The sequence below is a fragment of the Ostrinia nubilalis genome, chromosome 5, assembly GCF_963855985.1.
Source record: "Ostrinia nubilalis chromosome 5, ilOstNubi1.1, whole genome shotgun sequence".
NCBI classification, from domain to species: domain Eukaryota; kingdom Metazoa; phylum Arthropoda; class Insecta; order Lepidoptera; family Crambidae; genus Ostrinia; species Ostrinia nubilalis.
The window spans coordinates 14,209,573-14,222,005 of NC_087092.1; the positions used below are offsets into that span (position 1 = coordinate 14,209,573).

General features: G+C 36.4%; 1 protein-coding gene across 1 annotated transcript; it reads right to left on the bottom strand.

The window, feature by feature from the left end:
* Nucleotides 1–119: 119 nt before the first annotated feature.
* Nucleotides 120–9,862, bottom strand: LOC135072002 (small integral membrane protein 14). The gene is made up of 4 exons (XM_063965922.1): nucleotides 9,692–9,862; nucleotides 9,324–9,397; nucleotides 6,027–6,224; nucleotides 120–967 (listed from the first exon to the last, which is right to left on the bottom strand). Exons 2-4 carry the CDS (start codon nucleotides 9,393–9,395, stop codon nucleotides 929–931), a joined length of 309 nt encoding a protein of 102 aa, XP_063821992.1. The 5' UTR covers nucleotides 9,396–9,397; nucleotides 9,692–9,862; the 3' UTR covers nucleotides 120–928.
* Between the last annotated feature and the right edge of the window lie 2,571 nt (nucleotides 9,863–12,433).

The window sequence follows — 12,433 nt, forward strand, 5'->3', positions numbered from 1 at the left end:
AACATTTGTGGAACTAATCGAAAATTTTAATGAAAAAGCGTTCAGTAAATTTCATGCTTCCTTTGATATGTAATGTTTTTGTAGCAAGTTTAAATATAAGTTAAAATAAAACAAGGTCATTACAGTTACATTAATTTATTTGAAAGACAATATAAGTAGAATCTCGATAGGTTTTACAATATCATACCTGATAACAATGTGGAAATTATCCTAATCGTAAAATAAACCCATCCCATGAAAAACAAAGCTAAACAAAAGGCTAGAAAATAAAAAGCGATCTTCGCATGGCCGAACGTTTAATATAATAGAAACAAATAAATAATTTGCTTGCGTTATTTCTAGCCACAGAAGATTGTAATAATTATAAATATATTAATGAGACGTGTATCGATCTATCACTTGTTACAATATGTATCACAGCAATCTACAGACCAGGCTAGTCCGAATTGTGGATGTTATTTGTCATTTTCCTAATATTATACAAAGTCAGATCATAAAATTTTACAGAAGCATTTGAACCAGCTCAAAATGTCTCAGAATTGAACCTAATTTGTGTTGTATCTAAGTTCATTTAACACAAACTTTCAATCTAAATTATAGCACCATAAATAAAATACTTGATAGTCATAAGGTTTGTGAAATGTCCCCAAAATTTCGTACAAGAATTGCTTGGGCCTGGCTTGGATGGCCCAAATACATTCTTAAGACATGCAGAATCGAACTTAACAGCCAATAATTTTATTATTGTAACACATACGCTTACTGCGAATTACTTTATGCCTATACACAAGATCTTACGAGGTTGCCTGCCGCTTAGCGCGGCGGAGCGCAGCCCCAACTAATGTTTTCTATACTTTAATATCATACATATATTACTGGAATCCAAATAGTGCACGCGGCGCGACCGGCCAGACGATCCTGAATGGAATTAAATTCTAGGCGGAGTTGGAGGGGCGTCATCACGATCCTGAAATAGACAACAATCCATGAGAAAATAGTCGTAGGTATTCTCTAGGGCATACAGTAGGAAATCGGTTTGCGTATTGTATGGTTATTGGGACAAAGCTTGAATTTTAGGCTAGTTTCCTAAAAAAAATTTTTTAGTCCGTCAAATTTAATATAAAAAAATATTGGACACGTATATTTTTAATTGTCAATCAAACAAATAATTACAAAGTTATAGTGCGTTGAAGTTCCGCGCGACGTCACAAAGTGCTCCACTTTTACGCACTCACTGACGTCACGGGCTATTTCTTTAGAATTTTGGCACGCTTTATCTCTTTACATTTTCATTAGTTTTAAAAAGTGAAAAATAGATGTCGAGTAGTTTTTGATAAGCTAACTGACGGACTAATTAAAAGTTGCTTTTTTACCCAGGAAACATCCCTTGTTTGAGCCATACCAGACGTCTATGCCATGGCGAGCATAGCTGGGCACCGTTAATCAAATAGTTAACTTCGTTAATCGTTAAACCGTTAATAAAAAAATTAACTTCGTTAAACGTTAAAACGTTACATTTCGCAAGATTTAACGCAAGTTAACGTTAATCGTTAATCCGTTAAGTAACACATGATAATAAAACCAAAAAAATAATTGTACATTGCAAGGTTCAAATAACTTCGAAAGCTTGTATCGCGCATGGAATTTATTCCTCTTTTATATTTGCGCTACAAGCTTTCGAAATTATTTTAACCTTGCAATGTACAATTATTTTTTTCGTTTTAGTACAACTGCATTTCAGAATAAAAGCTTGTTTTTAAAAAAGTTTTTCAATGATTATAATTTTATTCTACACTTTTTAGTAGTATCTCAATCTCAGAGCCTTGGTTCAATTACTTACTGATGGGCCAACTATGGTCTTTGCCGACTAACCGACTAGCCGACTAATCGGTTTTCAAATTGCCGATTAGTCGGCCGACTAATCGGCAATGCCGATGATTCTAATTAGAGATGAAACGGATATCCGGTAACTATCCGGTAGGCCGGATATCCGGCCTAAATTTACTATCCGGCCGGATACCGGATATTAAAAACTACGACAATTTCCTATTAATAAAATAAAATACATTAATCTTTGAGGTAAATATCAATAAAATTGCTTATAATGATGGCGGCTTTTATTTAAAGTCCAAAAATTTACAAAAAAGCCATATTAATACAGGGTGTTAGGTAAATGGGTATATGAGCCGACACTAGCCCATGTTAACATGGTCATATAAATAGTATGGTGAAGTCAGAAAATTGATATCTTCATTTTAATTATTTTAATTTTCATACAAATCGGATTTTATAAAATTGATTTTGTATGACAATTAAAAAAATTAAAATGATGATATCAAATTTCTGACTTCACCATACCATTTATATGACCATGTTAACATGGGCTAGTGTCGGCTCATAAACCCATTTACCTAACACCCTGTATAAGGCCTTTCAAAAACTAATTTCTTTTTCTGAGCTATTCACTCTAGTGACAAATACATAAATATTAATTATCTGTTAATGTCGAAATATTGCCAAATAAAATTACATTGTACAAGGCTCGAGGCTTCCGAGTCCTTAAGCCGAGAGCTCATAGACGATCTTTTTTTCACTGATGATGGTCTGATGACATGATGCAGTTCAGTCAAATTATGCAGCAAGTAAACTAATTTAATTTTCGATATTCTATCACACACTCACGATGGCAACCGAAATCGCCCGAATTGATCTGCCCCCTAGACAAGTGGCAAAATCTGACATTCTATTCGGACGGATTCGATTTTCAAAAAGTTTTACTAGTCTAGTCTACTAATAGACCGACTGGTCGCGTTCGAAGCACCTGTGCGGCGCTAAACTCGTCACGACATGCAACGAGGCAATGGGCCAACTATCCGGCTATCCGGCCTAGCAGCTGGCCGGATATCCGGTATCCGGTATCCGGCCAAACAACTATCCGTTTCATCTCTAATTCTAATACCTGTTTGTCCGAAGAATAATAATCTAGATTTCTCAAAGAAATAAGAATATCTTATCTTTGTGATGATTTCCTGATATTTTTAACTAATTTTAACTTTGTATGAATTTAGACTGATAGAAAAAAATTTAAATCAGGTGAAACCACTTTTGACTGATTTTTGCAGTCAAAAGTGACAACCCAAATGCAAATGCAGTGAAAACCCAAATTCAATGCAATGCCGCCGTTTCATTTAGGAGTTCCTATGGCCACCTCATGACTCCATCAGACCAGCTCAATGGTACCATAACATTGCATTGTCATCGTACTTACATAAGTATACCAAATTTCAGCTCAATCGGTTGAAGAAAACTGGTCTTAAATTCAGTTGCAAGAGTTGTCCCACACATACTAACAAGTGTTGTTAGTGATCTGGTTACAAAAACTGTTGTGTTGGGTTCTGGAAGTTCTGGAAGCCCGAACGCACTTGTCTGCTGTATCTTTTTGGTAAATAGTAGGTTCTGGATTAACGATTAACGGACTTGGGATAATTTAACGGAAGTTAACGAGTCCGTTAACATTTTTTAAAGTTAACTTAAAAGTTAATCCGTTAATAGAAATGTTAACTTCGTTAATTAACGATTAACGGATTAACGAGTTAATGCCCAGCTATGATGGCGAGTTATAAAAGATGTAGGCTTTTGACGGTGTCATTGCTCACGTGATAAAAGAAGGAGAAAGAGATTCATCTATTTGATTTGATTTCACTAAAGAGACCAAGGTTTCACAATGAATGCTCAAAGTAAAGTTTATCAAAAATAACAGTCATGCCTATGTTTACTTAAATGCCAAACAGTGACAATGGATGCAACCTTGGATAATCCAAAAGGCAGATTCGAATATGACGTCATCTGCATAATGTAAACCAAGATAAATAACACTTTCACGAATAATTATTACTGATAGGCATTATAAATAACTAGTGATTAAGAGCCTATTCTCACTAACGATTTTTTCGGTGCGCACGCGAATATCACGCAGCGTACACGTGACATAAAAGTCGCGACAATCCGTAAAAAGTCGCAACTTTAACAATCATACTACCACGCGCTAGCTAGCCGGCAGCTTGTTGTTTATAAATATTAGACTGAAGCGTGCATTAAGCGATCTCAAATCTTAGGACAAATCTCTAGTATGAAAACTTTTTAATAAACACGTCATTCATTTTGTTTACTATGTACGAGTAGGTATATGAATGCACATTACTTCAGATATACCTCATACAAGATGTAACTCAATATAAGTTTCTTATTGATAAGACTAATTATTATTTCCCATGGGATTACCAATGGTATTTTTGATAAAAGAAACCGTTAAAGCAATAATTTAGGAAAATTATTATAACATTTGGAAATCAAGTTCAATCTTCATTAGGCCAGATTTTGAATAATTCTTCCGATCGTTAATCAAAATGTATTAACTATGCAATAATTAATAATGATAGGTATGTAATGGCATTCGTAATTTAATGTGTCGCTGGCCGGGCAAGTAATTTATTGTTCAACATTGTTATAACCCAATAATCTATTTATGGGAAGGCCTCCCACTAGGTGGACTGACGATCTAGTGAAGGTGGCGGGAAGAACTTGGATGCGGGGCGCAGGACCGGTCGTTATGGAAATCCTTGGGGAAGTCTTTGTCTAAGGAATTGATTTACAAAAATTCTCACAACCATTAATAGGCACTTGCATCATGGCATTTGTTATGTTAATTACCAATTATTTTAATTATTAATTATTAAACGACTATAACGGAACAATTAACCCGTCAAATGACTGCTATTACTTTTCACATTAAAAATAGATTTATCAGCACTTAATTTATCCTCGCAATCAAAGATTATTTTCCGTGATGTCAATAATATTTGATTGGAAAGATAAATAAGATGCTTCCTAAACAAAATAAGTTTTTAACCTTATCTTATGAGATAAAACCAAATTCTATTAGCTCTACCCTGCCTATATTTCTATAAGGTGTCGGCGGCATCAAGTTAAAAATCATAAGAACTGCGAAACTGTGAAAAGGAGAAGACGAATGTGTTTACTACTGGTTATCAAGAAGATTAGGCCGGAAAAAGCTTATTTATCATGATAGTACCTAATTACAATACCGCGAACGCACGCACCAATCAGCGACGCCCACGCAAAGGTTAAATAGCTATTAACAGTTACACTGCATTTGCAATCCTTACAATACGGGTCACTGTACAATTAGAAACCCTTCTGTAAATTAATTTTCCGCCTATATGATAGGATAGGATTGAGAATGTTTTAGAACCACACCACATAGTTCTAAAACATATATCTTTAGAGTGGTTCAGGTGGGACTTGAACTTATGGCCTGTTATTTGCGAGCGACTGTTCTGATCGCTGAGCGTTTCAATATTGGTGATCGACAACATAACATCTTTTCGGACACCGTACAAGCTTCACACAAAACTTCATTTTCATGCGTTTCGAATTTTCAGAATGGCATTCAAAAAGTTGTAAAAAGCGCTCTGAGCTTTAGCTAAATCGCGTGTTATCGAAACTTTCGATTCTGCAATAGACAACAAAGTTGATAAGACATGATCCAGGATTACGCCACTTGCATGTCATTCTGTATTAGCGACGACACCTCAAGCTAAAAACTGTGAAACCCTGCTCTAAAATGCCGTGGGCAGAACTTTCTGAACCTATCGCTGATGTCTGATTCACTCTAAGTGTTAGTTGGCAATAACAATGTTTTGTTTAGTCTGATATGTTGTCTCTATGCTTAGATCAGTGGTTCTTAACCTGTATGTCACGAGGGACCATTTTATCAAATTTTTTTGTTGTGAGGGACCACTAGTTTTTTCAAAATCCTATGAAAGGGGAGGTTGATTTCTCGCAAATTGTGCGCCGTTTGCGTAAATCGACTCATCACGTCACGTCACATGTTTATTACGATGTCTTCGTGGACCACTTGGAATGCCTCCAGGGACCACCAGTGGTCCGCGGACCACCGGTTAATAACCACTGGCTTAGATGAACCCTGCAAAAACAAAACTCACTTGGAAACCGGAGCCGGGGCCGGGTTTGGCGGCGTCCTGTATTTGGTTCCTGCGCGGGCGCAGCGCGTACATGAACATGGCGACGGCCATCATGATGAACATGACCATGAAACTGTTGCCCGCTCCGGCCGCCGCGGGAACGCCCGGCAGCTCGTCGAGGCACTCGCTGTCTGTGCAGTACGACTGGCCTTGCCGTAACTGGAACATTTGAAGGATTTTGAAGTTGTCTTTGGCCGCATATCCACTAGACCAGGGATGGCCAACCAATGGCACTGCCACTCGCCAGTGGCGCCCCTTGTACGATGCCCCCTCATTGCTAGCATTAAGTGGCACGTCTATGACTACGTCAAAATTGTTTTTAGAAAAGTGGCATGTTGCTACACAAAGGTTCGCCATCCCTGCACTAGACTCTAGCCTTGTTCCGAGGCAGAGCAAGTGGGGACACTGCCTCAATCGTCCTGAGGCAAATTCGTCGCCGCGAGCCGAGCCTTATTGTGTCGCACCGGCCCGAGATTGCCTCTAGTGGATACGCGACCTTCCACTTGTGAAAATTGGAAAAAAATAGAATTAGATACGCCAGTGGAGAGTTAAAGAGTCAAAGCTACTGTAATTTTCTTCACTGGTCGACACTGGGTCGTGGCAGATTTAAATATTTACCGCCACTACGCAATTTGATACATAATATCTTACTTCGTTTAATTTTCCGCCCCCTAAAATCTACCGCCCTAGGCTTAAGTCTACTTAGCCTCATCATGGTAAATCTTCTACTATCACTAGGAAGAAATGAGTAGCTTTGTCCCTTCAGTGGTGAATATGAATACTGCGGAAAAACGATATCAAAAAAGATTCGCTATTCATTCTCCACTAATGCAGACTGCATGCGGATGCATTTTACTGACACTTTTCGCGCGAAGAAATTACGATTTGAAATGTCTGTTGGACAATCACAAACGTATTGTATAAGCTAACAGCAATAACCTGCCATTACGAGCGTTCACTATCATTGTAACTGCGTCCTGTAATTGTCTCCTGGCTACTGCGACGTGTAGCTACGCTGTGCCAAGGCCGTTACGAATTGAGATTAACTTAACTATATTTGTCTTGGTTAGAATAACTTTTTATTTTTTATTTCATTCAAGTCAGATTTTGCATAATACACTCGACAGCAAATAAATCGCACCACCCGCGACAAGCATTTTCAAACGTATGCATTCCTACTTCCCACCAATATTGGCACCATTTAAAAGCCTAGTTCTAAACTTCATTTTATTAAAGGAAAGGTTTTTACCCCAAAAATGTGTCTTTACAAGGATCCAGTCACTTCTTCAAAAAATAGGTAGTTACGCTATAGCCATTTTTTATGACTATAAAACTGTTAAGTTGGGATTAATCGCTATCCATCTGTTAAAGAGGACACGTGTGATCATTATTTGGTTTTATAACCATAAAAGGACATCATCCACGTTTCATATATTTTTGGTCCAAAATCAAAAGTGCCGGCCAACAAATAAAAGTGATGTATTCTGACAGAATACGTCTGCCTTAGCATTTGTTACTATGGCACCAAAGCCGTAGCACCACTGTGCGTCGAGTATTTGAGATCTAAAAGTCATCGACTATTCATACATTTTTTGTTCAAAATCAAAAGTGTCGGCCAATAAAAAAAAAGTGCTGTATCCTGACAGAATACGTCCGCCTTAGCATTTGTTACTATGGCACCAAAGCTGTAACACCACTGTGCATCGTAGTATTTGAGTTCTAAAAATATATGAAACGTGAATGACTTTGATCTCAAATACTACGACGCACAGTCAAGTGGTGCTACAGCTTGGTGCTGCAATCTTTAAAGTTCGCGTCGCGGGTGGTGCGATTTATTTGCTGTCGAGTGTATATTCTCTAAATAAGAAAAGACAGTGTAGGACAGCTACATAAAGAATTGATTCATTGGATGGTTAAAGTGTGTGTTAAGTTAATAAAGATATCCAAAATCCAAACAAGGGCACATCAAGCCAGATATACTCAACATCAAATAAACCGCACCTTCCGCGACGCGAACTTTAACGATTTTCTTCTGACACAATCATGGTGCCCCAACAATGTTGGTGTTATTTGAAAGCCCAATAAATATCCTTAAAGAAAAACACATTTAATTTCTTTATAAATGATTAACATATACCATAAATGTGACTTGAAAAAATACCTCACTTTGGGCCCACCTATGGGATCAATTAGACCAATTTTTATGGTTATAAAACCAAATAATGATCTCACGTGTCCTCTTTAACAGATTGATAGCGATTAATCCCAACTTAACAGTTTTATAGCCATAAAAGTTGGCTTTAGCGTAACTACCTATTTTTTGAAGAAGTGACTCTGGATCCTTCCCTAGACACATTTTTGGGGTAAAAACCTTTCATTTAATGAAATGAAGGTTAGAACTAGGCTTTTAAATGGTGCCAATATTGGTGGGAAGTGGGGATGCATACGTTTGAAAATGCTTGTCGCGGGAGGTGCGATTTATTTGATGTCGAGTGTATTATAGCACCTAAGTACATGAGTGTAAATGCTATTTTGCAACAACAACGTATAGTCTGATGTGCTACTCTGGTGCATAGCGGGCAAAATAAACAAAAAACAAATTATTGATTTAAAAAATTCTATAAAATATTGAAACAAGAAAATATCCTGTACTTGTTGATGTTTTCAAATGTATCAGGCATATTGTGGATGTGGGACTCTAAACAATTTAACTGGCACATAGATAAAATGTGGAATTGTAATTTGTAGATAAGACTCCCCGATATTGATAAGGCATGTTGAAATCTATGGTACATATCATTAATTTTATAAGTTAAGTTTCTACTACATTAACTATCTTTACCTACCTACTTATGGCTACAAATAAAAGTAGCAAAATATCATCATCTTAGAAGTTTTCCACATATCCCAAGCACTTAAAACATCATTCCTGTCCAAAAATCAGCATTTCTTTAACTCCGGTGACTAATTGCCAATAAAATAAATATTTTATAGTTAGAGTGGAGTCAAAATAATTGCTTGTTAATGAAAAAGATAAGAAATCCATTACTTGGATGTAACTTTTATAAATACACTGCAGTTTGTATTATTTTCCTTTTATTTTAAATTATTCAAGGGCAGGCAAATTAGTGTCTTATTAACTACACATAAAATTCAAATTGGCAGACGATGGTATAAAAATTCCGATTAGAATAGTATTGTGGACGTGGTACACCCACTTGAACACACAGAAACCAAGGTCATTCTATAATAACTTACCAAGGAGATGAGCCGCCGCATTGCCAGCTCGTGGTTCCAAAGGCATTCACAAGGATCCATCTCATCTGCCATCGCTAGAAAAATATATTATCACTTAAAACCACTATGTAATAACGCTACAGCTCTACAGACAACACCACAATCGACAAGTTTTAGGGCCAACACTATTCTCAAAATAACACTAAACAAACGTCGCAACAATATGGTTCACCTTATAAAACCAGATTGATGATGATTACATCAACAATGGGGACGTAGGCATGCAATCAACGTCTTGTTTTTATTTACAAATATGTACAACAAAACATTGATCAAGGATCATCTGTCACAAGAGAAAGTAGAAATCTTGATTTCTAACAACTACATACCTGTGTGTATAGGTTGAGAGTATAATAAAATGAGAAAATTTGCAACAAATAAATTACAATAAAAGCGAGTGCACTCGAGATTGCTTTTGTCGACCTAACAAGCAAAATATTAGCAATTATCTACACTTGCGACGACATTTTTACACTGTGTGCCTGGAGGTCGGTGATTGGTCGGCCCGTGAAAATGGACAGCCAATCAGGTTTCTGGGTGACCCGTAATGAAAATTAAATGCTGCCATTATAAATAAAAGAAATTTAATAGTAGTTTTTGTATAAAAAACGGAGAATAAGAAACTAATGGATCAGGAAAATGTTTAACTTTATTAATTTAAGTAATTCATTTCAATTAATGCACATGCATGCATTATCTACAATCTGTACAGGTTTCAACACCTGTTTTACACCAAAGAGACCATCACTATTTGCTTTTTTACTACATACCCAAGTAACATTTTACTCCATTTAAGAGTTCACATTTAGTTCCAATGTGTACTTAAAGCATTAGTACAGTTCACTCGTGATGTATAAGCTGTATTATTGCAATTAATTACACCTATACCTGTCTAAGGGACTTATAGGAGTGTAGACTAGTGTAGAGTTATACTTTTATACGATTGTTGGTGTTATAATACTCTAACAACTATCCTTTAGTCAGCCATCTGACTAAGAGCATTATAGGAGGGTAGAGATACGGCAACCGCTGTTTAACGGCCTACTTGTACGATGTTATAGAGCTAGCATTTTAATAGAACACACGTGGTCATTTATAAAGCCAAAGGCTGTTATGTTTACTTGTTTTAGACTGTTATACAGCTAGTAGCTGTAGTAGGACTTGTTTGTGATAATTAAAATAACCTTTTTTTACTATCTGTACAAAAGTGTTTCAATGGTTCGCATGTACACTGTAGGCTGTTAAAAGGACTATATGTGTTGTCCATTAACATCAATAGCAGTTTATTTGTCCACAAGTACTACTCTTATTTGCTTTAAGCTGAACACGAATGTGAATGTGATATTCTATTACACATTTCCCCAAGCCTGTTTTTAGTTGTTCATGGTGGTTCTGTACATGATGCAGAGGAAAATATTATGCCTGAACCTGAAATTTCCCTTCAAAATATACCAGATATCAGAGTGTGATGATTGCAGTTCTTGTGATAGTGAATACCATTTTGATTTGGACAATTATTTAACCTTTCGCAAAAAAAAATAAGAACATGGGCTATTGAAAATCGTATTCCTCATTCCGCTTTGAATAAATTGTCAAGCATAATAAACGAATTTAAACCGGGAACACTACCGTCTGATGCTTTAGGTATTCATACTTGACTATTAGTACCTGGGCTAGGCGATTTAACGGACATTAATAATTTTTATTGCGGATCTCTAAAATTTCAGTATTTGAAAGAATTAAAGATAGGGCAAGTGACCCGGTTGTGGCCACCGACCCCTTTGTGGCCATTTAGAAATTCAAATCGTTATAAATAAGGCAAAGACTAATATATTACTCTATGGTTTACGGGAATAAAAATATCTAATATTAGCAACACTGATAGCGTTAACAGCTTTGATGTGTCAAGCTTCACTTCAATCCAACAAGTCATTATTTTTTGAGAAGCGTTAATTGTTTTAAGTCTTAGCAAAAAGGCTAAGGCGAGCGGGTGAGTAAAAAATCATTATTTTCTAAATCCTTCTTATTTTTTTAAATGTTTATGTTAATCCTTAATAAAGAATACACCGTCTAAGTGGCACTAATGATATTTTATCGCTATTTGTTTATTAAGTGGGTTTATGAGAGGTGGCCACTAATGGAGCCAGAATGAATGAATTTTCCCATCTTTGGCCACATGACTGGCCAAAAGTGGTGCACGAAGAACCCCACTTTTGGCCATTTAGTTTTTATCGTGATTTTTCAATTTGATTACTTAGCTATTTTGATATAAGTAATCGATTCATTTTCAGAGTTACGATTATAATGCCTCCATCGAAACCAAATACTAAAAAAATCGGTGTTGTGAAAAGAAAATTGTTCCAGTACTAACCGCATAAACTTATACTATAGGTTAATGTTGATCTCTTTAATTGTAATTTCAATTCAAGCTGAGATATAACATTTCATACTAGCGGCCGCCCACGACTTCGTACGCGTGGATCCCGTTTTACCCCCTTCATCTATCTTACGCGGTTTAGATTTTTTCGTACAAATGTTTTTTCCCGCTAACTCCCGTTCCCGTGGGAATTTTGCAATATCCTGTTGTAACTAAGCTTTAAGTTTACTAAGGTACCTGCATGCAAAATTTCAAGCGTCTAACTTAAGCGGTTTAGATTTTTCATACAAAAGGATTTTCCCGCGAATTCCCGTTCCCGTGGGAATTTCGGGAATTCCTTGTAACTAAGCTTTAAGTTTACTAAGGTACCTACATACCAAATTTCAAGCGTCTAACTTAAGCAGTTTAGATTTTTCATACAAAAGGATTTTCCCGCGAATTCCCGTTCCCGTGGGAATTTCGGGAATTCCTTGTTGTAACTAAGCTTTAAGTTTACTAAGGTACCTATATGCCAAATTTCAAGCGTCTAACTTAAGCGGTTTAGATTTTTCACACAAAAGGATTTTCCCGCTAATTCCTGTTCCCGTGGGAATTCCTAAGTATACTATAACCTGCCCAGGAGTATGAAAAATAATTGTACCAAGTTTCGTTAAAATCCGTCGAGTAGTTTTTGATTTTTTTTTATGAATTGTGA